Below are 25,140 nucleotides of genomic sequence, written 5' to 3'. Positions count from 1 at the left end.
GAATTCTGGAGAAAACTCCTCATTCTCACATTTGATTTTTACATCTTGTGTTAGAACACCACAATCAAACCCAATCATTCATTTTTAAGTGTTTGAAAGTTATTGAGGTCTTTGCAGGAAAGTACTGTCTGTCAAATACAGACTGGTGTCTTCACAATAAACATACATGTTAAATAAATGTTGAATATTCTCAAAGCTAGAATTATTGCTGCACTTTTGTGAGTTCCTTTTGCTTAGTGTCTAGCTAATAGATCAGACTTTTTTCCCCCAAACTACTCAACTATTCAAGTGTGCTTGTTTTCTTCTCTTAGTTTTCTCTCTGGCTGTCCTTCCTGGTCTCTAAGGCAGTGTGATGAGTTAACGTTCCCATGGGCTGCAGCTCCTCATGCTCTGCTGCAGCATGGGTCCGTACCACAGGCCCATCTCTCAGGACTGCACTGCTCCAGCACAGGCCCCACAGGCAGCCTCCTTCAGGTGACATCCACTGCCTCACTGCGGGCTCCTCCATGGCTGCATGTGGAGATTTGCCCGTGGGCTGCAGGAGGACAGCCTGCCCCATCATGGGGCTCTTCTGGACACCAGGGGACTTCTCCAAACCTGGAATACCTCCTGCCCTCTATCTACACTGACCTTTTGGCTGCAAAGCTGTTTCTCTCACATTTTTCTCTCACACAGCTGCTGCATGGTTTTTTATACTTTCTTAAATATGTGTCACAGAGATGCCATCAGCTTCATGGACTGGCTCAGCTTTGGCCAGAGCAAATTGGAACTGGCACTGCCTACAAGGACAATCCCTAGTCTCTTCTCCAGAGGCCTTCCCTGCAGCCCCTTCTTCCCACTGCCAAAACCTTGCCACATAAACCTAGCGCTGTGAGATTCTGTTTGATGTATTCTGTGGGAGCTGTGAATCTTCAGTGACATAATAAATACCACTAAGTCCCATACAATCAAATATTAACTTTTCGAAACAGCATCCTTCCTTCTAAAATGATTGGAAATTGTATTTTAGGCACTACTGTAGTTAAGTGTTTTAAATCATTGTAATAACAATTAGATAAAAGGTTGTATGTATAACCTTAGGGCTCATATTATGAAATCCTTATTTTCTCTGGCAAAACCAGCCAACTCCATGACCCAACAGGATGTGCTATTAGATTGCAGGGATAATAAAGCCACCGTGTAATGATGAATACACCCCACCTTGAAATGACTAGAATTTAAATAAGTCCAAAGTTATTGATTAACCCAGGGCTGGGTAGAACATAGCAGCTCTATGAAGAGTTGACTATTTCATCTGAATGCTTGTGTTATTGAAGAGAAGAATTGTGTCTTCCACACTCAGGCTAAGCAAAAATGGGCAGTTCACATGTAAGTACTTCTTCAATTTGGATAGTTTAATTTGGACACGAATTTCCTGTTGTATTTTTTTGTTGGTGGTGGTGGTGGGTTTTTTGTTTTTTGGTTTTTTGTTTTTTGTTTTTTTTTTTCTGTCCCCTTTCACTTTAAATTGCATTAATACAGCTGCAAATGATTTAAATTTAAAGTCTATTTAAAGCATGGGCGGAAAAATTGTATGTATATAGCTGATAACATCCACTTCTTTGCAATATGTGAATTATAAAATTATTGCAGTAACACACAAGTTCTGCTTGTTTTAGCACTGTTAATGGCATAGTTAAAAAGGGAAGCAGGCACCTTGAGAAAAAGAAGTAATGCTTTGGATGTCATGAGACATCTAAATTGAGTTAGATTAGCAAATTTGTGTTGGAACCTTCTAAACACTAAAACAGTTCCCTAAAGATCTATAAAAAGCTTTCCATTCCAGAGGCCAAATTCAGCCAATTTTATCACTGAATAGTAGAGACAGGAGTAATCTCAAAGTGTGATGCTTGCAGGCAGGTCTGATGAAAATCCAGGTTACTACACTGAATCATATCATATGAGGCTGAGACAATTTTGGCCAATGATTTGGTGCTTAATAATAAATATCTAATAATGACATTTAACCTCAAAATAGTCTGAGTGATAGCTGTGTGTTTGGGTCGAAGCAGTGAATGATCAGCACTTCTGAAAATGAAGTAGCTTGTACTGATGAAATTGGAGGGGTCTCAGCTTCACTTATAATTTCATGAATGAACTACAATTCATTCAGTTGTGTGTCAATCTCTTTGATTGCCCTAAATCTGCAATTTAACAGTATGTATAAATAGAAGACATCCTGTTTCTTCCCTCCTCATCGTTTGTTCGTGTGAAATTGCAGGTTGTCTTGGAGAAGTACCTGCAGCTATATCAAAGAACCACTTCTGGCACAGCCTGAAAACATTCAGTTCTTAATAGAGGTTTTCAGCTCATATTTTGCAATCATAGGTTCATGAGTGTCTTATATATTGTGTTTTTTAAACCTCCAGAGCAAGTCTTACAACCTCCCAGAGGATAAACGGGAACCAACCGTAGGGACAACAAGTTTGTCAACAGATGAGCCAGTAAGCACTCTTTTCACGAAGGATGAAAGGGGCACTGTGGTGTTACAGCACACATTGCAGGGGTTCACGGTGGCTTTGGGAGGCACTGCAGTGCACAAAGGCAGCTCCTCTTCTGTGATCAAGATCAGCACTAGTAAAGCTGGGTTGTTTCATTCTGTTCAATACTGCATCATTCCAAAATTTGTCCGCCTTGAAATTCAATAAGTGAAATTTCTTTGGCTAACCCAAATTTGCAGGGAGAAGTAGTAATTGAATCATCACTGTCAGCTAAGGTATTTTGTACCAATGGGATGGATTTATAGTTTAGAACTTAAAAAAAAAGGAAAATATTACTGTTAAATGAAATTTTCACTGAAAACTAAGCATTGTTCAAAGGAGCAATGTTTGTAGGAAAGCAAAGATATCACTGCTTGGAAGTTAAAATTGGACTTGAGAGCTATATCAGAATGTCTGATATTTAAAATGAAGCTTTCATCAAAATTAGTATCTTCCTAAGCATGCTAATTTGAACAAAAGTAACAAACATTACTGAAAAATATGCTTTCAACCAAAAAAATCCAACCAATTCTAAGAAGTAACTTTCTTTTAGAATATGAGCTTCTGATTGAGCTGCACCTGACGCAACATTTGAGCTCCACATCTGCACACTTCCACATGCTTCTCACTGTCTAAGCTCAGTCCAGACTCTTTCTACAATCAACCAAAGTTCTTGACTGCTCATTCCTAGAGATTTAAAGTCATTTACGTTTATTTTCTCCATTTGCATTCTTGCATCTTTAAGCTTATCTGTACTTCTGCTCTTCTTCAAGATCACTGCAAGTGGAATCAATCCATGTGAAAATTTGAGTGGCTATTCTGCTGTAAGCAAAGTGCTTTGGGGAGCATTTGGGGAATAGCAGCAATGGTTTTCATGTTATGATGGCTTGAAAACTTTGATCGATTTCAACATTTGTGAAATTGCTTAACTGTTTTTTTTTAAACTTCTGTCACTAAATAATCCAAGGCCCTGTATGCATTATTCTGTTGTTCTCGAGCTAATCTGGAGGATGGACTAATTCTTTGTTACTAATTTAAGCCATTTTTTGCAATTCTCTGAAAGTCCCTTGAGTTTCATCTTCCCATTGTAAAGCAGCCCAAACCTCCTGCCAGGCAGGACACTATTAACATAAGAAGGAGATGGCAGGAGGTGGGCCAGATGGTTTGAGAACTTGAAGGTAAAAATGTAAGTATAACCTTGAGAGCACCTCCACCTGATGGATCCTTTGGGAACAAGCTCACAAACATCACAAGGGTCTTTGTGTGTTGCTTACAAGGATGGAAGTACCTCATTAGTACAAGCATTACTAACTGCAGTTAGTTTTATCATCTCATTGCAAAGCTCAACAAAAGCTATTTGTTGCTTCCCCTAGCAGACTGGCATTCAGTGTCAGTAGATTGTTTTTCATTCTCTGGCTATAAGCCCACAGTCAGCAGAAGACAGAAATACCTTCATACAACAGTGGGGGAGAACCATGGCCAACTTGAGAGCACCCTGAGACTTCTTCCACCCTGCAAGGTGGAAGGCAGCTAGACAAAGAAGCTTCCAGGTTTGGTAGATGCAGTTGGTTTGTCAGACACCCAACGTGCAATGTTTGCATATTAATTTCCTTTATATGTATCTATGAATACGTAGATGGTGTTCAGATAATACATCTTGCAGAGGGCCAAGGCCAGATGCATGCAGTCTTGGGGTTTCTCTTTTGGGGTGCTACGTCCCTCCAGTTCTTTTCTTTAAAAATTCCAGATTTTGACTGTGCATATGGGTCAGTATGACATTCCCAAAAATTACATCCATGTATTGCAGCCCTGTGTTGGTAAGCTTAAGTATACCAGTACTTAAATATGCACTTAAGTGATGCTAGCTTTTTTGCTGGCATACTGAATAGTTAACTTCAGGTCTGTCAGTTATGAGAACTCATCACAAGTTTCAACTGAGGTAATGAGAAGAGTGAAAATTTTTTCATGAGGCATAAGAACACTTCAACTATATCTGTAGGAGTATGTAAGGCAGAGGTTTTGGATCTCAGCTGAAAAACAGGCAGAATTTGGCAGTTCCAGTCATTTTAGTTATCATTAGCTGTATAATGACCCAGCATACAAAGTGTTTTCCAGCCAAGCATTATGGTCAGTGATATAAAAGCAGACAACTCTATCCTTAGCACACTGGAAAATTATCCTACACTTGGAATACCAGATTTCCTCTAGGCAATTAAAGCCATTTGTTAACCACTTTTGTGGTTTCTGTTTTGAAGGTAAGTCTTCAAAGAAAGTAATGTGGAGACCAATTCATGCTCTGGCACGTCTTACATACAAATTTATGTACAGATAAATTGAAGTCTCTAAGAAGAAAAGCTGCAGTTTTGTGACTTTCACATTCTCTCTATGTGGCAGTCAGGAAACTATCCCTGATATTAAAAGTAATCTGCTTTAAGGAGTTCCACCAGATAGATCCAAGGTTTGGGCACATTAAAAACAGACAGTGCAAAATTTAGATGTAAGAGAAACTCACCAAAACATAGTTTTCTTCTCCTAATTATGGATTCATTTGTCATGGTCATGAGGATGATTATATTAAGTTGATTTTAAAAATAGCCATAAGCATTTTTAAGATGATGCATTAACAACTGCTTAGAAACAGGAGAAACATTGTAGGAGGTGAATTGTTTTACTTTGCCATTTAATTAGCTGTCCAGTTAGTATCCCCATTGCGAATTGTTTATAGCAGGAAAAAGCAAGTGCAACTAATTCTATTAGGATCTTGTTATCGCTGCATCTTTAGTCTCAGATGTAGAAAATGAAGTTATTTGCACCTCTTGATTTGAAAGGGAGTAACTGAGTCATTACAAAGGCTATTGAGGAAGGAAGCCCTGTTTACATGACTTATGTGCATTGTGTTGTCCAACTTACACTTCATATTGGAACTGTTTGGTTCTTCATAGCAGCAAACTTCAGCAGAAAGTTAGATTGGGTGCATGTTACTGTCATACAGCTGTTAAACCTAAAACAGTCATAAAGATTTTGGAGAGGGACAGCCTGCCTGGCAGGTGGCAAATGGCAAAGGTGTTTTTCTCTAAGCAGTCAGGAAGACAGATGGCAATTTTCCAGTTATATATTCCAGTTGACAGAGAAAATTGCTCAAATAAACAAAAATGACAGGTGTGCATTGTGAAACAGCACAGGAAGAAAGGTGGTGGTCAAAAGAACACATATAGTTCTGAAGTTGCCATGCATCCAGTTTGTCTAAGCCAGTCCTTCCCTGTGCTTGATCTCTTTACATTCTCTAAAAACAGATAGATCCCTTTGGCCAATATTGCCACACAGAAATAGCCAAAATGGGGACCCAGAGCAGCAATCCTGCACCACCAGGAGCCTTTCCTATTATTACAGATGCTATCAGCCCCACCTTTTTATTACCACAGCACAAACCCCAGTGCTTGTTGATACTGCCTTGTTGCCAGCATGCCACAGCTGTTGACTTGTGTTTGTTTTTAAATACTAGCTCCCATCTAATCTGACCTCTGTGTTAAAACTGTTGCTGTTTGCATGGGTTCCTAACTGAGAGCCCAATTATTTGAATTTTACTGAAGACCTTGCAGAAGACCATCTTACACTGATAGGATAGTAAGAGATGGGGAAACAACCATGCAGTAATGACTAAGTATCTTCACCCATGAACAGCCTTTCCCAGTTAGATAAGGCACAACCTTGACTCCTAGTAATTCATCTTTGTTCATCTGTTTTTTTTCCCCACCATATTGAGCAGTCCTAGTATTTGCAGGTTTTTCTAACAGAAGTATCTATGCTCTGAGGTGACATGGGATTTCTGCCCTTTCTGAACAACAGTCTGGAGCTTTCTGAGCAGAGGCTGTGACCATTCCTATTACACTCGTTGCTTCTGCTGTGATTCAAAAATTCATCCAGTTCCATGCAGCATGAGGTAGCACTACGCTACACTGAAAAAATATTTCTGACCAGAAACATGGCACCATGTTTTCAATCTCTCTTTTTAAGTAGATCAGAACCAAACACTGCAGCCTACTGCCATATTGTGTTTTATTCTTAACACAAGGAAGGGGTTGGAAATGAATGACGAGAATTGGGCAATTTGTCTCTAAAACTGCCCTTTCAGATGTTCACAGGAGGCGCTGCTGGTAATGGGGGTATAGTGGAGGACCACAACCATAAGATCTAAGGCAGTACGTCATTTTTTCCCTCAGTGTGTTAATCTAGTTAACCTCAGATTCCAATTGCGTTATAGCTCATTAAAAGCTTCTGCCAAGATGAATAATTAATCTTAAGTACATATATGTTGATAAAACATTTATCATGTAAGTGGTGATTTGCTAAAAGCGATCGTCCATGGTCATAAGATATTAGATATAATTTAACTAATAAACACCCCAGTCCTGTTGCTACCATGCTAACAAGGTGACCAAATGGTTTGGGACACATCTTGGTAGACAGGGAAAAGATGAAAACAAATTAATGGAGCATGAAATTGGAAGAGACCTTGAGTGCCAGCTAACTTACCTACTGCAGCAAGCTCTACCCAAACCAGTCCTGAGCTATCTCACAGTGCAGAGCTGGAGGAGAGCTGCTATTTGATTGGAGATGGGGCTCTGCAAAGCTGGTGGAGCTGATGGATCAGGGATTGTGTGTTGCGAGAACTGAGAAATCAGCAAGTACAACATTCCAATCTGCGTTGGGTTTACCATTGTTTTGGCTTAGCTGTTTGTTTTCCTGTAATTCCCATTAGGGGCCCGACTTCCTGAAGGAGCAGGGCTGCAGGATACTGCAGCGTCTGAATCTATCTGTGTGTATTCCTCAGTGCTGGGATTGGCCCCAGCTCAGCCCCATACAGCCACCTGCTCATCCTCCATGAGAAGGGAGGAGAGAATGAGAAAGGCAAAAGTGAGAATTTTCATGGGCTTAGATTTAAAAATAAAAAGAGGAGGTTGGGAACAAATAAAACAAGAAACAAGTGATGCAAAAGGCAATTCACCACCAGCTGACCTATGCCCAGCCACTCCTCAGATGGCAACCCCTGACAAATTCTCCCCAGATTTATTGCTGATTGTGATGTCAGATGGTGTAGAATATGGTTGGAGTCAGCTGTGCTGGCTGTGTCCCCTCCCAGCCTCCTCACTGCATGAGAAGCAGAAAAGTCCTTGAGTGTGTGCTAGTACTGCTCAGCTAATGTATCAGTGTTATCAGCACTATGCTGATTTCAAATTCATACCATGGCTCTATCCAGACTGCTGGGAATAAAATCAACTCTATTCCAGCCAAAACCAGGACACCTAGCTAAAAACATTTGTACCTATTGTAATTTTTTTTAGCTAAATTTACCAGCAAGGTTTTAGTCTCAAAGCTATTTGGTGCCTGTTTTGTTTCATGAAAATCAAAAGAAGAGAGAAACTGTATTAGAAATTCCTTTAGTAAAAGATTGATGTGTGACCTCAAGCTGTGGCAGACATCAGAGAATCCTCATGATGTTCCTGTGCTGATCACAGAAATTGCAGGATAAGCACTGAAACCAGTCTGAAACCAGATGGGAATCTGTGAGAAATGAGACTTGGATGGCAAGGGAAGCTTGTATAGTTCCATGTGGAACTGCTTTGTGTAATTCTTGTTTAAATCTTGGTTCTTTCCAATGCATTTTTATGAAATGATCGTAATTAAACGCATGGAAGAATGACAAAACCAGTAAATTAACTGGGGCTTGATTCTGTACCAATTTCCAGTAACCACTGCAGATGCCCTCAGACCTATCTGTAACAAGTTGCAGGTGCAGGTCACACAGCAGCCTACACATTTCTAGCTGGCATTGAGCTTACCCTGAGGCATCTCTAATAGCACCAAACACCAACAACTGAATACTGCCCTAAATATTATTCCAGACCACATTCATGTGCAGTAGTTAATGCTGCAGAGATCCTGGCTAGGTCAGTCTGCCCTTTCTGCAGGCTCTCATTTTAGATTTAATTTTTATTGTTGTTAAGCCAGAGAGCAGTGGAATACAACAACCAAAGACAGTCTTGAAATAAGACATCTGCTGAATAATTCACTTCAATGGAGCTGGCAAAAATCTCGACATCTCTGAGTCGATCCAGCCCATGTTAGAGCTCTACCCGCAGCAATTCCATCTGTATCTCAATTACACTGAGCAGCAGCCGCATTCCTGTTGGCTCTTCCTAGTGATTTGCCTTTGGGGTCTGCATCTGCATTTATCCATACACGACTTTGCATCGATCCATGTTGGAGCTGCAGGAGAAGAACATGGTCAGCATCCCTTGCAGCCACCCTTTCTATTGTTTTGACATTACTCTTCCATAAACCTCTGCTCCCAAGCATGGTTGTGCATCTGCTTAAGAGGTTGGGGGTGGAAAAATACCAGTGGTTGCTCAGATATATTATCAGCTATTTTCAGTTAGAGTACTTTGTCTCTCTTTTGCAATACAGAAAGCTACCTGTGTGCATGCTCAGGCAGCATTCCTTCTGTTCTTGTCTTCTGACAGCATAGCAGTTTATATATATGTATTGTCTTTACCTCCAGGAAGCTATTAGCTGTTGTTTTCAGAAATCTACACAGTATACTACAACATCTCTCCAATTGTACTATTTATTTGTGTACCATAAGGGTTCCTCCACATGCTGACATCAAGAAGAGTCTCCATATGCTTCTCTAAGCATTGTGGACCACCTTCAGCTATAAACTTGTCCCCTCTACTCGGCTCTTGTGAGGCCCCATCTGGAGTACTGCGTCCAGGCCTGGGGCCCCAGTACAGGAAGGACATAAAGCCCTTAGAGTGAGTCTGGAGGCGGGCCACTAAGATGATCAGAGGGCTGGAGCACCTCTCCTATGAGGAAAGGTTGAGGGAATTGAGATTGTTTAGCTTGGGTAAGAGAAGGCTCCGGAGAGACCTCACTGTGGCCTTCCAGTACTTGAAGGGAGCGTATAAACAGGAAGGGGAACGGCTGTTTACAAGGGTGGATAGTGATAGGACAAGGGAAATGGTTTTAAACTAAGACAGGGGAGGTTTAGGTTAGATATTAGGAGGAAGTTTTTCACACAGAGGGTGGTGACACACTGGAACAGGTTGCCCAAGGAGGTTGTGGATGCCCCATCCCTGGAGGCATTCAAGGCCAGGCTGGATGTGGCTCTGGGCAGCCTGATCTGGTGGTTGGTGACCCTGCACATAGCAGGGGGTTGGAACTAGGTGGTCATATTGGTCCTTTTCAACCCTGGCCATTCTGTGTTTCTATAATCTCCTTGAAGTAAAATGTTATTCACAGCAGGAAAAACAACTTGGTATGCTTTACATGTTAAAAGTAGTCATTTTAGAACAGTTGCAGCACCAATGCTTGCAAGACATTGCCAATCAAATCTAATCTGAGAGCTTAAATTCTAAAACAAGACCTATATTAAAGTGACTCTGCCTGTATTTTTCAAAGAAAAATGCATACAGTGTCACAAATTGCATAAAGCATCGATTTATTTTGCCATGTAACTCTTCAGGAGAATGCACCCATAGTTCTGCAGGGCAGGAGGAAACCCAGGTCTGGAGCAGCTCTCACTCCTCTACCTGGGAGGGCTGTGGGTGAGACCCAGCAGACAGCAAGATTTAACCAGGGCGTTCTGAGTGACTCAGGAATTGACCTTGACAGTTTCCTACCCAAAATATCAGCTTTCCAATCTACAAAGCCTTAATGCTAGTGTTACTCACAGTACTACGCAGGTGATATCCTCAGAGTCATCAGTTAACATTTGACAGTGGTTTATTTGAAGACGGTGGCTTCAACACAGCTCATTCTTGTAGTGCTTTAAAACAAACATATCCTGAACATCACTGAGAAACTGGCCTTCCTTCTCTTCACCATACTTCACCCTTGCAAATAAATACTTTTCTTTATGCCTTTATGAATTCTCATAAATCTACTATGTCATTTCAGTTGATAGTGCTACCATTCTCCTACCTGTAGCAACTGTGCTACACACACCCAACAGCTACACCAACAAGTGGCATATAGGGGTCAGGGACTAGCAATAGTCTGACTACAGCAGTAAAACCATTGAGGCATACAGTAACAAACCAACTTGCAGTGCCCATTGGGATTGCTCCAGAATGCATGCTACAAATGGAAGAAATTATCAGTGCATTACCAAGCACAGGAGGAACTCTGACAACTTTAACAAGTCAAAATATGGACTGAAGTGCTGAAGTGCTTTGCATTATCAGCTTGGTGTTAGGGAGGGAGGACACTTCTCTGCAGGGCACGCTCAACTGATGGGCTGTATGTCCAGAATGGATTTCTGTTTTTTGTGGGATATTTTTATTCTGCTCCCCAAGACTAATCCCTGAAGAAGTTAGCCTCTGCAGTTTGTTTTGGGATTGCAGAGAAAAAAGTTGAACTTTATTCTGATGAGTCTTTCTGTTACCAAGATGAAAAGGAAAATGAAGGTGTAACATGACTGTTGGAAAAGCAGAAATAAATTAGAGTTGTTGAATTTTCAGCTCTCATTGTGAAAAAAAAAAAAAAATCTTTCATGCAAGAAGCAGCACAACTGCCCTCTGAACAGTAGAAAAATAGGAAAGCGATTAATGTGATTTGTTTTGGACAGACAGTGGTTGCTAACTGTTTTTTGTTTTCTAACACTGTGCTTTTCCCATTCATTTTCAGCAAGGTTCTTGAGAAGCTGTTAAATAAAATCTCCCACTAGAAAATATTATTTATATGCATCTAATCCCACCTCACTGGAAAGGTTTGGGAAAGTGTGTACATGCTTTGCCAACCACTGAGAGCATAGTGCAGGGTGCACATTCACAAGCAACAACGAGCTGGTGAAGGTGTTACCTTGTGAGGCTGCAGTGCCATAAATCTGAGAACCTTTTGCATTGATCCTGTACCTTAATAATTGCTGTTGAAAGAATAACTTTCAATTAAGATAATTTGAGTGAGAAAGCTGTGTTACAGCCACTGCCATTAGCAGTAAGTTGTATCCTAGCCATTGATTGCATTAGAAAAGCCAAGGTGCTTAAATGGTGTTTAGTCTATTACAAAGGGAGAGTAACACAGGGACTGTATTTAGAGGTTATCCTTGAGATAAGGCCCTTTGTCTCTTGATAGAGGGTGACTTAATGCAGAGCTGTATCCCTTCCACCAAAACTGGTAGTGCAGAGTGTATAAAACTTCAGGGGAATACCAACAGGCTATACCAATACATGGCAGAGCATGTTCAAAGTCCATATAGTAAATTGTCCTCAGCCCAACAGAGTGACCTTGTCTGTGACATTTTTCAGGAGTAATCTGTGCCCTGTGCTCTCCCCTGGGGCAAGGAGACAACACAGCCATGTAGCTTTTCTGCTGAGTGGCATTTTTGGAAGGGCGTAGGAGCAGAGTGGCATGTCCCGGGGTGTCCTCACCCTTAACTGTCCCTAATGGAGAGCAGAGTGTTTTGCCTTTGGGTGCCATCACCCTTCAGTAACAGCAGTGGAGAGCCAGTGCCTGGCAGCCCTGCGAAACAAACGGCCAGATCAACCTGCTGCTATTTGAATGGAAATACCAAAGCACTTATAGGGCACACTTAGACCTTCAGAGCAGATGGTGTGCATATAGTTCAAATTGATTTAGGAGCCCAGGAGCTATTTTTCAGTATTATTTAAGCTCTTAGGCATTTAAATTATCTGATTCATGGTGCTACAGGGGCTGAAAATGTTGCTGGCCTGTTCCCAGATACTTCTGCCCTTGTCTGAGAAATAGCAGAGCAAGGGACTACCAGAACTGCATCTCCTTTGGTTCATACTCTGACAAATTAGTGTAAATTAGTGGCTTTCTGTTTACATTTATATGTCAGGCTATAAACTGCTGCTGTAGTGGTGGACTTTGATCCTGATAGATCTAGCTCAAAGTAACCATATGTTCAGTACACACACACACATATGTACAACCACCATCTTCATGACGTTATATATCTTCATTTACTTTGTGTAAGGACATCCATTCAAGAAAGGTATGCAGGACCCATTTTTATTCAATCCATAGAGACTGTCAGCTTCTAACTGTTAAGTATGCACAGGGTTCTGCATGCATCTGATAAGTCATTTATATTGGCCTGTTGTTAATGTGGTACAAACAAACAGTGTTTGATCTGACGTGAAGTTGTCCAATATAAAGTTATTACATTCAGCTTATTTGAACAAGCCTGAACTGTCAGAGCAAAGTTACATAGGATCAGCATCACGTGCCATGTGGAAACAGCTATTTTTGCTCCAATTCCAGGAGACCTTGTGATAGACAGAGTGTTTCAGCAAAGCCCAATCTGAACTTCACAATTTAGAAGATGTGACTAAAGATCAGGCAAGAACCTGGCCCAGACTTCTGTGATTCAAAAGGAATAATGCAAAGTCATTTCCCATGTGTCCGTTGTGTCTCTGTTTTCTCAGTCAACCGACAAACGCCGTCATCATGGGTTTGATGCAGACCGAGATGCCAAGAAATTACACAGTGCCTGCAAAGGAGCAGGTAAGAAAGCTCTTTGTTTTTGTTCAAAGGGCAATTTGCAAGATTATAAAGAGCATATCCATATTCAAGAACAATGTTTCAACTATTTTCAGTTAATCTTTATGCTTTCTGTCACTGACTTAAAGAGCATGCACACGCATGGAGTTAATGTAATTGGGAAAGGCAGTCAGTTTGTTTCTCAAAGACTGGTTTTGTTAACTGCTTGACTCCAAAGGATCAGGCTAAACTTGCTATTTGCTGATGTGACAGGACCACAAAGCTGTCAATGCTGATATGACATTCATGGAGTCCAGCCAGTAAGGCCAGGTTAAGGGCATGGCAATATATCCTTTCCCAGGGACCAGCCAAAAACATGGCCACTCCATATACTAGAGCCCACTCCAGATGAAAAGAATATGGTCAGCAGTCAGTCTGCTTCAGTGATTTTTAGCCAAACATATTGGCTCCCACCATCTCCTCTGGTAGTTTTAAGATGGTTGACTGTGCAGCAGTGTGAATGAGGAATGTACTGTGTCCATGGGATCCTCAGATCCATGGAGGTGCCAATGTCCAGCAGAGGAAGGACAGCTGAGCAGCAGATGAAGATGTTAAGTTATTTTACACACCAGGCATTTGCACAGTAAACGTTTAAGCCTTTCTTCCTGGTATAGCACTGACATTCAGGATTGAATAGTAAAGTACTTGAATTTTAGGAAATCTTCTTGTCCTGTCAAGTTACCCCTATCAAGACAGTCCCAGAGGACTCTCCACTAAGTGTTTAACTCCACATTGTCAAATAGAGATGCTGCTCCTTCTAAAATTGGACCTTAACTACCATCTTGGTTCCAAGCATGAAGGACTGGACAAGATGCACTGAACTTTTCCTGGATGTACCCACTGGTGATCTTCAAGGATGAAAATACATCAGCTGCTACTGAATGCCAATACTATTTTTATTTTTATCATCCATACTGGTAGTTTCTCTGAAATACTTGCTAGTCTCTGCTCCTGAGAGCCCGCAATGGGGCACGAAACAAAGCCCAGTAGATGAAAGCAACAAATGGAAAAGAAGACCATGGGGAAGTGTCCACCAGCATGACACACGTGCATCAGCAGAACTGGCCTAAGGCTTGATGCATATCATCTGCCATTTAAACCCTTTATATGCTATGGACATTGTGGCAATGCCCACCTCAGTCAGGGCTAGTGATGTCTCCAACCAGACATTCATTTCAGTACCTGTCTTGAGTAAATGCCTGAGGCAAGTCATTGGCCCCACAGATGGAAGTGCACCAGGACACAAGCTAATGCAATAGCTGCTCTGTTGTGTCACTTAGGAACCCAAATAGCACTGCTGTAGTCCTGTCCCATTAGCCACAAACATCAACTGATGCCTTCCAGCTGCCTTGTTTAGAGCAAACATCTGTTTATATTGGCTTAGGGCAAGAAAAGTGCAAGAACAAGGTCATTGCCTTCAGTAAGCATCTATCTGTTGTGTAAGTTACAGGTCAAATCTTCCTCAGGACTTTCCCATGGCAGGACGTTGTGTGGTCAGTTTCCCTGTGGGCTTTCCAGAGAAACAGCCCTTGCAGTGCCCATCATTGGGACTTCCCAGCAGCTGCATTCTCCCACTTATTTTTGCCAAACAAAACAGCATCAGCAAAGAGATTCAGAGCACGAAGACCAATTCCCTCTCCTCTTTCTGACTCCATCATCTAGCACAAAGGACAACTTGTTTTGCACAGGCCACCATTAAGGCAGTGAGTAAACGAGACTGATTTTGAACATATCCTCACCTCCCCAGCCACTCGCCCCTTGCTGTTGCCACAGCTGAAAAGCATTGCGGAGGTGGAAAATAGGGGCAGGGACTGCTCCAACAAGAAGTGCCACCCTAAACATGGACATGTTTAGGGCATTGGCGTGTCAGAACCCTGATCAGAAACAGAAGACTCAGATCCTCTGATAACATACAAGCAGCATAAAGCAGTGATCTTTTATTTTATGTTCTGAATATTGTAGCTGACTACAGATAAATCTATTCTCAGAAGAATCTCAGATGCTACAAATCCCAAAGTTTGCCCAAGTAGATGTATGTATATTGATTTCTTTCTCTTTAGAGAGGAAAGCACTCAGTCCTCTTTTCTTTCCTCTGCATTGGATTCTTGATTAAACCTGTCTATGTACAACCTTCTTTTTCAGGAACTGATGAAAAAAAAATTATTGAAGTCTTGTCAAGTCGAACATCAGAGCAGAGACAACAAATTAAACAGAAGTACAAAGCTCTCTATGGCAAGGTATTTCAGAATAAATGGCCTTTCTCTTCTGAACAGCATGCATGCTGGTAATGGAGTTCATATACCTCTCTTTTGAGATATCAAGGCACCAGTAGATTGAAGGTTTCTGATTCAGCAATTTTTTTAGCTCCCAAAATACTGTTATATTAATAACATTAGGATTCAGAATATATATTTTTTTTAATTCAGCCGTAACCAGATCAGAGCATTTTACTCAATGTTGAGACAACTATAAAATAATTCATGACCAAAATCAAATATATTCTCAAAAGGAATGGTGAAATGTTGGCACAGGCTGCCCAGAGAGGTGGTGCTGTAACCATCCCTGGAGGTGGTCAAGGGACATGGAGATGTGGCCCTGAGGGATATGGCTTAGTGGGCATGGTGGTGATGGGTTGATGGTTGGACCAAATGTCTAGGACAAAGACAAGGGGAAATGGCTTTAAGTTAAAGGAGGGAAAATTTATGTTGGATATCAGGGGGAAGTTCTTTACCAAGAGAATGGTGAGGTGCTGGAACAGGCTGCCCAGAGAGGTTATGGGTGCCCCATCCCTAGAGGTGTTCAAGGCCAGGTAGGATGGGGCCCTGGGCAGCCTGGTCTAGTATTAAATGTGGAGGTTGGCAGCCCTGCCTGCTGCAATAAAGTTGGAGCTTCATGATCCTTGAGGTCCCTTCCAACCAAAGCCATTCTATGATTCTGTAATTCTATGATCTTTCAGTGGTCTTTCCAACCTTAATAATTCTATGATTCTGTATCTCAGCTTGTGCTCTTCTTCAGTGCATTTAGAAAAGAAAAAACAAACCTGAAACCAAGGCAATTGCAATTAGTTGCAAGACAAATTGCAATTGAAGTAACAGGGAAATTTCAGATTTAAATCCCTGTCTGACCAAGTACAAATTCAGAGGAACTTTTTGGTCTTACATCAGTATATTTTTGTGAGTCAAATAGATTTAATATTGATTTATGCTCATAATGAGACAGACCACACATTGAAAAAATGAGAAATTTCCAGGGGTGCTTGGAGCAGCCCTTGGAGACCAGACAGCAAGCATGATTTTGAGTGCATACACATCACTGAGTTCATTCTTTAATGAGGATTAATAAAAACAGATATTGGAAATGGGCAAAATCCAGGGGTCATCCCAGTGACGTGGGCACATCACAACCCTTCCTACCCTGGATCTTTGGAAGAGCAGAGCTGCACACTGCTAGAGGAAGTGCGCTCTGCCAGCGTCCTGGGACTCGTCCAGCACTGGTGGCAGCTGCTGGCTCAAGGGATGGAGCTCATCTGTGGTTGGGCAAGAGCACAGTTCAGAACAATAGATGTAGAACTGGCCTTCTTCACTGTTGTTCTGAAGCTGTCAAATACTTCCTGGACTGCAGGAAATGTTAGCTGAAGAAAGAGCTTGAAATAAATCATTGGTAGATGTTATTCTCAACATGAGTACTCAGCTGACACATAAACACTAACCAGCTCTTCTCCAGGGTCTTATTAATTTTTGAATTAAAAAGATCAGAAAGGATCTTTGTGGGTTTTTTCTTTTTCTTTCTTTTTTCCTTTTTTTTCTTTGGTGGAAAAAAAAATGCAAAGCACTTTATAGAAACATGTTGCTTTTTCTAGTAAGTCAATCCTAACCAAAAGTGGAAGAGAATTTGAGAGAGGTTTGATCCCTTCTGTTGCACCTCTTTCACAGCAGGTTTCTGCACTGTGTTTCGGAGCGAATTCTCCTGGTAAGGTTTTTTAAATGGTAGTGTACATGTATTTAAACAAGGAAGAGTCCAAACTGGACTATGAGCAGCTGATAATTGAAGACAGGAGAAAAAGATCATTCAATATTTTGGGGAAAATTTAATATGCAAAAAGATCCCCACATACCTTATTTTTTTTTCTTATTTTTGTCCCTTTTTGGTACAGAAAAAGCTTTGAAATCACAAAAATTCTCTAGTTCCACTTGGACTTTTGCACTAACCCTTCCAACTGCCTTTACAGGATTTGGAAGAGGTCCTGAAGGGAGACCTGAGTGGCAGTTTTGAAAAGGCGGTGCTGGCTCTGCTGGACCTTCCCTGCGAGTATAAGGCCCGGGAGCTTCACAAGGCCATGAAGGGCGCCGGGACTGACGAGTCGCTGCTGATTGAGATCCTCTGCACACAAAACAATAAGGTTGGGACATTCTGGTAGATTTTACATGTGATGTATCTTAGGTAGCAGTGCAGAGAGCTGACTTGCTTTGTCTGCTTGTTTGCTAGTTGATTTATGTTCTTATTTCCCTAGGAAATCACAAGCATAAAGGAGGCATACAAGCGGCGTAAGTAGTGTTGCATTTCATATATGCTCACTTGAGGCCTTCATCACTGAGTGAACCCTCACAGATTTGTTTTTTTCCTGTACAGTCTTTGATAAAGATCTGGAGTCTGATGTGAAAGGTGACACGAGTGGTTCCCTTAGGAAGATATTGGTCGCTGTGCTGGAGGTGAGGCTGTGAACTTTGCTATTATGCACCAACCTGGAAGAGAGATTTTCTTTTCTTTATCATAATAAGTATTAGCTGCTATTTAGAATAAGATTACTGTAATAAGTAATTTAATAACAAAGTAATTATCATAAACAAAAGACATTTTTAGAGGCATTCTTCAGGACAAGAACTTTCTAAGTTTCTAGCTTTTTAAAGTAACAATGGGGATTATGCAAATTCAGAAGCAATTTTTAAAATTCTGATGATTTCTCAGAATCACAAAATCACCAAGGTTATCAAAGACCTACAAGATCATCCAGTCCAACTGTCCACCTATCACCAGTAGTTCTCACTAGACCATGTCCCTCAACACAAATCCAAACGTTCCTTGAACACTTCCAGGGTCAGTGACTCCACCACCTCCCTGGGCAGCCCATTCCAGTGCCTGACCACTCTTTCAGAGAAGTAGTATTTCCTAATGTCCAGCCTAAACCTCCCCTGGTGCAGCTTGAAGCCATTCCCTCTAGTCCATCGCCAGTTACAGAAGGCAAGAGGCCAACCCCCTCATACGGGTACTACTACCCTTCAGGTAGTTATAGAGATCAATAAGGTTTCCCCTGAGCCTCCTCTTCTCCAGACTGAACAATCCCAGCTCCTGCAGCCGCTCCTCTTAAGGCCTGTGCTCCAGACCCCTCACCAGCTTTGTTGCCCTTCTTTGAACCCACTCCAGGGCCTCAAGGTCTTTCTTGTAGTGAGGGGCCCAAAACTGGACACAGCACTCGAGGTGTGGCCCCACCAGAGCTGAGTACAGGGAACAATCACTGCCCCTGCTGTGCAACAGTGTTCCTGCTGGCAACACTGTTTCTGATGCAAGCCAGGATGCCATTGGCCTTCTTGGCCACCTGGGCACACTGCTGACTCATGTTCAGTTGAGCATTGACCAACATCACCAGGTCCATTTCCTCTTCACAGTCATCCAGCCACTCATCCCCAAGCCTATAGTGCTGCTTTGGGGTTATTGTGGCCAAAGTGCAGGACCCAGCATTTGGTCTTGTTGAACCTCATCCCATTGGCTTCAGCCCAGCTCTCCAGCCTGTCCAGATCCCTCTGTAGGGTCTCGCTACCCCCAGGCAGATCCACACTTCCAGCCAACTTGGTATCATCTGCAAACCTACTGAGGGCACACTCAATGCCCAGGTCATCGATAAAGATATTGAAGAGGACAGGCCCCAGTACCAACCCCTTGGGAGCATCACTAGTGTCTGGTCGCCAGCTGGATTTAGCTCCATTCACTGCCACTCTTTGGACCCAGCCCTCCAGCCAGTTTCTTACCCAGCCACGGGCTGCCAGCTTCTGCAGGAGAATTTGAAGGCATCAGTGTAGCGTTATTATTTTTACTACAGTAATGGTGTCATAGAATCGTAGAATCATTAAGGTAGGAAAAAAGCACTAAGATCATTTAGTCCAACCATCAACGCATTACCACCATGCCCACTAAACCATGCCCCTCAATGGCATATCTACACATTTTTTGAAAACCCCTAGGATAGAATGGTACCCATGAAAGATCATGACTACATTAAGCTAAATTCTAAAACCTGTGGCACCTGATTTCAATCTCAACTGAAGAATTTACTATACATATAGATACGAAGAGGTAAGAAAGAGATTGCTATTATGTTAGTTTCACAAAAAGAAAGCGTATTTTGCATTACAACATGCTTTATATTAAACCAGCCACATGAAATAAAAAATGAATAACATTTCTATAAAGATATACTATAGCTAAATAGAATAGGATCACAAGTAGGAATGCAACAGTTTGACCAGACAGCCCATGAAAATGAAAAGATTTGATACATTTTAAAGTCCTAACAGTCCCATTGCTAAGTCCACCAGCCTGGAAAGCACTGCTTCAACCTCTTGGTATCTATTTTCAGGAGACACAAATGTGTATTATTCATATATATTTTTCATAGATAATTTGTTTGTAATTTCAATCAGAAAAAAAAAAACAAAAAACAGTGCTAGTGAATGCTCAGAGCATGCATTATATCCATTTCCTGAGGAATATTTCACAGCTCTCAGGGAGTATGCAGCAGATTAATGGACAGGCTTCACCTCAAGTCTATGCTGAACTTGGACAGTTCTATCCAGTGCTGTACAGTGGCCCATTACTAAACAGATGTCAGCAGGTGGCAGTAAAACTAAACCAAAACGTTTGCAAAGGCCACTAAATGACCACTTTTCACTACAAACTAACCAGCACTTGAGTCTCTTTTTCCACTGTAACGTCCTTTTCTGTAGGCAACCCGAGATGAGAACCAACAGGTCAACATAGAGCTCGCTGAGCAGGATGCCTCAGATCTGTATAAAGTAAGTGAAACTACAGAAAGAAAGAAAAACAACAATTATCTTGTGCTGCTCAGCAATGAGATGATGACAAAGTTCACTGAGCATGTGGCAATAAATAAATGCATCAAAAATTAACATGCAATATCTAAGGCAGGAGAAGGCCGCTGGGGAACAGAGGAGCTGGCTTTCAATGTTGTCTTAGCAAAAAGAAGCTACAGTCAGCTGAGAGCAACTTTTCAGGCCTACGAAAAGGTGAGTTATTCCCTTTTGTGATGTGGGTTGCGCAGAATGTATTGTGCAGCTTGCAGACCCTGCAGCAACACATAGAGAAGGTGATCCTTTATTTGCCATTTTAAAAGGAATATGGAAATTATTTCTGTATGACTGGATCCTGATCTTAGAGAGGGAAAAAGCTGTATCGTCTGCCAGTTAAGCACAGAGTATTCCCTTTCATAACCCACAAGCATCCAACCAAATAAAAGTTGTGATGTCCCACAGCTGCATGATGATGCGTGTGCCCGTTCCTGCAGCAGGAGGGCTGACTGTTCTGGGGCAGTGAGGTGGCACACAGCTGGGTGAATGCATGCTGGGTCTGTCACTGGCTTACTCGTGAGACCTTGGAGTGTCTGGGGGTGCCTATTCTCATCCTCTCCATTGCACTCTTCCGTAGCCCTTCTGTTAAGGCAGAGGTGCATCTCCTGCCTCTTCTGAGCAGACAGCAGGTGCAGGGTTTTTGCTGTGCTCTCCTCTACCCCCAAGCAAAAGACAAAGTAAGCAGCAGAATCTTGGCTATTTATTTGACCTGTGAAAGTTCAAGCAAAGGAAGATGTAAAGTTCTCCCAGCAGCTAGGTGGAAGCTCAGCAGTGATATTTTTTCTTTGGAGAGGGCTCCTATCCAGCCTCTGACTCAGAAATCTGAACTTCCCTAGGATGACTCTGAGTTCATCAGAAAACTGTGAGCCATTGAAAATGGAAAACCATCACTCACAGTCTTCTTTCAATGTCAGCATAATAAGGAACCCTTAGTTGGAAAAATGTTTGAAGCTTATTCCAGCTTTTGGTTTGGTGCTGGCAGGAGGACAAAAACAGTCACTAACTGATACTCCCTTGGAATTGCCCATACCCTGGCGGTTCCAAGCTACCTTCACTTTTTGATTCCAAAAACCAAGAAGGTTGCCCAAACCAATCTACCACATCCTGTCTGGCTGTATTTGAGAAAGGGGCCCCAGATTAGAGCCGTGCAAACTTAAGTCCTTCTTCACTTTTGGAAAGATTAATAGAGAGAGATCAATATGAAATTGGGTTTGTAGAACCTCACAAGGTACCCATTGCTGCCTTGTATCTGTGTTCTGCTAGGTCTGAGCTAAAGTCCATTGGAAACACGCAGAGCCAGCCAGATAGCAAATCAGCAAAGTAAAAGGCTTTGAGGTTCACAAAATTTACAAAGGTCAAAATGAACTATGTTTTGAAGTGGCAGTCTCTTTTTCCCTTTTTCTACAGAATAATACAAAAACTTGGGAACAACTGAAGTGCTTGTAAACTTTCCTTGAGAAGCCAAAGACAATAAGTAACAAAACTTCATAGAGCTGGTAGAGTTCCAAAATTTATCATCTTTGTGTGGAAACTGTCCAGAGCCTTGATAAAAGGATTAGAGGGAACTCAGAGACTTTTTTCTAGACTCAAGGTCACTCAAGAAGAAGCTGAAGCTTCTTTGTTCTAGAAGCCCTCTGATATGAGTACAACTGCTTGATTGATGCTATCCATCTCCTAGCTGCTGTGTCCTACCAGGCCTTATAGGCCCTGTTTTCTTGGTGCCAGTGGATCTGTGAGTACTTAAACCAGAGAAAGGCTTCATTTGTCCTTGAATTACTCCTTTGTAAAGAGCTAGAAGTATCTGAATTGATCTTTTGACATTGGATCCTAAACATAAGGCAGGTTTTATGGCAGTGTGATGATGTGTGCAAAGAGCAACTCTTACAGCTACATTTGTTGTCCTTGTAGGTGTGTGGAAAAGACATAGAAGAATCCATTAAAAGTGAAACATCAGGAGATCTGGAGAAAGCTTATCTTACTCTTGGTAACACACACACACACACAAAGAAAAAAAAAAGCACTGAGAACTTCTTTTCTAGTTCTTGCTCTCCTCTGACACTGGTTCTTGGGGATTCTGTGTACAGTCTGGTGACCCTAAACTGAAGCTGACAAATCTGCTAGGAAAAGGAGAAACAGGTTTCAGTAGTGATGTGGAGCCCCTTACACTAAAAATAAATCTTTCCAGATACAACTCCTCCCTAAGGCTGAGTTATTTCCTCTCTAAACTGCCCCTGAGGCCATAGCTGTGAATAACTTCCAGCCTGGGCATCATCAGCAGTGTGCTACAACACTACTGCAAAAACGTACAGCGTCCATATTGGCCATTTAGCGCTGGGGATGACTGTGACCAGTATTTACACCTGTACCCTGGATCTAGTTAGCTTACTGGTATTGATTTTATCTGTGTGTATCTGGGCTCTCCCAAGTCTTGCCCTTCTAAGCTGCAGGTGAGCAAGTACTGTAAGAATATATCATAGAGTCATAAAATCAAAGAATGGTTTGTGTTTGAAAGGATTTTAAGGAACATCCAGTCCCAACCTCCTGCAGTGGGAAGGGCTGCCCCCCACCAGCTCAGGCTGCCCAGGGCCCCATCCAAACTGGCCCTGTACACCTCCAGGTACCCACAGCTTTTGCGGGCAGCCTGTGCCAGCCCATCACCACTCTCTTTCTTACTAAGATCTAACTTAAATCTCTTTTAAATCGCTCTTTTAGTTTAAAGCCATATCCCATTGTCCTGTCACTATCAGACTGTATAAATGTTGGTCTCCCTCCTGTTCATGATCTCCTTCCTCTGCAGTGAGGTCTCCCTACAGCCTTCTCTTCTCCAAGCTAAACAAGTCCATCTCCCTCTACCTTTCTTCACAAGAAAGGTGCTCCATCTCTTTCATCTTCTTCATAGTCTCCTCTGAGCCCATACCAATAGCTCCATATTTTTCTTGAGTTGGGTGTCCAAGGCCTGGACATAGTAAATATATCATCAAGGAGAACTCCAGATGGGCAAATGCTCATCCCCATTCATTTCATTTTCATTTTCACTGTGGAATAGCAGTGGAGTCAGCGTTTATCATTTCACTGTGTAATAAACTTTCCCTCTGGAGAAATGTGTGACTCCATTCAGATTCCAAACTTGCTCCTTGTATGTGGATAGGGAACTAGTTATAAAATAAAAACTCTCCCGGCTCATATGTCTACATGATTATAACTCTAGAGAGTTTTCTGTACTTCTTCCTTACTTATTTCCTTCTGATTGAAGATGTAATACAAAGTATAAATATGTAAGTGTAATGAAGTCTCTTACTGTTCTTCAGTCAGCTGTGCCAAAGACTGTCCAGGTTACTTTGCTAAACTTCTGCACGAGTCAATGAAAGGAGCTGGGACTGATGAAGATACCTTGATTCGCATCCTTGTGACCAGGGCTGAGGTAGGTTATCCTGCAATCTGCAATACTATAGTACCATCAATTCTGTGAGAAATACAAATTTAGAGAGTACAGAGTGAGCTCTGGTGGATTGTGTGCTGAACCAACCCCATACAGCCCAATGACATCAGAGGTGACACTCCACTTTTGTACCTAGGCAATGCTAATTTTGCTATGGCATCTATTTCTGGTTTTGAAAAGACGAGCAAGCATACAGAAAGCCTATAGTAGAGTCAGTTGTACTTGGAAAAAAAAGGCTTGTGGTGAGTTCCTGACCCAATAAGATGTGTAAAAGTAAATTCCTAGTTAAGTACTTATTAAGCAGCAATTCTCAAATTAATAATTGCTTATAAATATATGTTGCCAATTCTTTCTGATTCCAGCTAGGAAAAGCAGATGGGAAGGAGGGAAGAAAAATAAAGAGCCAGAGGAGATAATTGTAATTTTAAAAAGAACAAAATTGAAAAAGACATTTGAGATCCTGAACATAGTCCTTAATTCTTCCTACCTTATAAGCTGTTGAGATTTTAACCTCGGGGCTGTTTCAGTCTTGATGCAGAAGAGGAATTGTTCACATGGGCATGGAGAGCATATTTCTCAATAATCAGCAGTGTGTGTAATCAGTCTCCAATGTAGTCTCTTCACTGAGATGCAGTTCAATCAAGAGAACACTTAAAGACCCCAGTAATAAAGATCAGAACTGTGCAACGGGTTCCTTTTCACCAGAAAGTTTGAAACAAGGCATTTCATTCTCCCCTCATAGTAACCAGAAAATTACCTCTGTGAGTGGAACAAAACCAACAAAACTGTCTTTTATACTCCATCTTTTATACATACCCCTGGAAGTGCTCCTTTTCCTTTTTGCCACCACATAGCGTGTCCATACAGCACCACTGAGCACCAGGTAGAGATGCCCCTGGCCACCCCAGCATGCCCATCCCCTTTTTCACAGCTAGTGTCCCCTCACCACACCATCTCACATGGGCTTACCTCAAGTCCTAACAAGAACTCCAAGGTTCTCTAAGGTGTTTGGACCTCCTGCTTTCGCCTCTTCTTCCACTGGCTGCAGTGGACCTTGAATCAGACCTCAGGGGTCCTGGTAGAAGCAGGGCACATGGTACAAAACATGACCCACTCTTCTAAAGAGGCTCTTGGTGTCTTCTCAGAGTGACCTTCCAGCAATAAAAGGGAAGTTCCAGGAAATGTACAAGAAGTCATTAACCGAAGCTGTCCGATCTGATACCTCTGGGGACTTCAGAAAGTTGCTTCTGGCTATTTTGCACTAAAAAGCCATCAAGAATGAAGAGGCGTGCTGAGCAGCCACCTCTTGATTAGCTTCCAAAACAGCATCCAAAAAATGTGGCATTAGCACAAAGAAAAAAATCCAATTTATTTTCTTTCCAGCTGGGAAACACGTTGCCAAGTAAAGCTGGACGTGAGGTTTATGTTATGGCTATCTCACCAAATGTCCTTAAGCAATAAAGATGTGTTAAAAAACTGA

At 41.8% G+C, this 25,140-nt stretch overlaps 2 protein-coding genes across 3 annotated transcripts in view; one reads left to right on the top strand and one right to left on the bottom strand.

Annotated features, from left to right (window-relative positions):
• FAM91A1 (family with sequence similarity 91 member A1) overlaps positions 1-24,807 on the bottom strand; it is a 54,378-nt gene extending 29,571 nt beyond the window's left edge. The window contains exon 1 of the mRNA XM_085221648.1: positions 24,630-24,807. The gene's annotated coding sequence lies outside the window, so the exon portion shown is untranslated. The remainder of the gene's footprint in view (positions 1-24,629) is intronic.
• On the top strand, positions 1,230-25,140 carry ANXA13 (annexin A13). 2 transcript variants are annotated; one of them, XM_010709286.4, is made up of 12 exons: positions 1,255-1,368; positions 2,409-2,483; positions 12,968-13,046; positions 15,225-15,319; positions 17,311-17,481; positions 17,593-17,626; positions 17,712-17,791; positions 20,081-20,149; positions 20,279-20,380; positions 22,130-22,205; positions 23,530-23,642; positions 24,806-25,140. In XM_010709286.4, the coding sequence occupies exons 1-12, from the start codon at positions 1,354-1,356 to the stop codon at positions 24,923-24,925; spliced, it is 1,029 nt and encodes a 342-aa protein (XP_010707588.1). In that variant the 5' UTR covers positions 1,255-1,353; the 3' UTR covers positions 24,926-25,140. The 2 variants fall into 2 exon arrangements, with proteins under 2 accessions (XP_003205310.1, XP_010707588.1); XM_003205262.5 differs by lacking the exon at positions 2,409-2,483 and having other exon boundaries at positions 1,230-1,368.

This window comes from Meleagris gallopavo, chromosome 3, assembly GCF_905368555.1.
Source record: "Meleagris gallopavo chromosome 3, MGAL_WU_HG_1.1, whole genome shotgun sequence".
Classification (NCBI taxonomy): Eukaryota; Metazoa; Chordata; class Aves; order Galliformes; family Phasianidae; genus Meleagris; species Meleagris gallopavo.
Note: the sequence above shows the minus strand (reverse complement) of the source record. Positions and strands in the feature narration are given on the sequence as shown.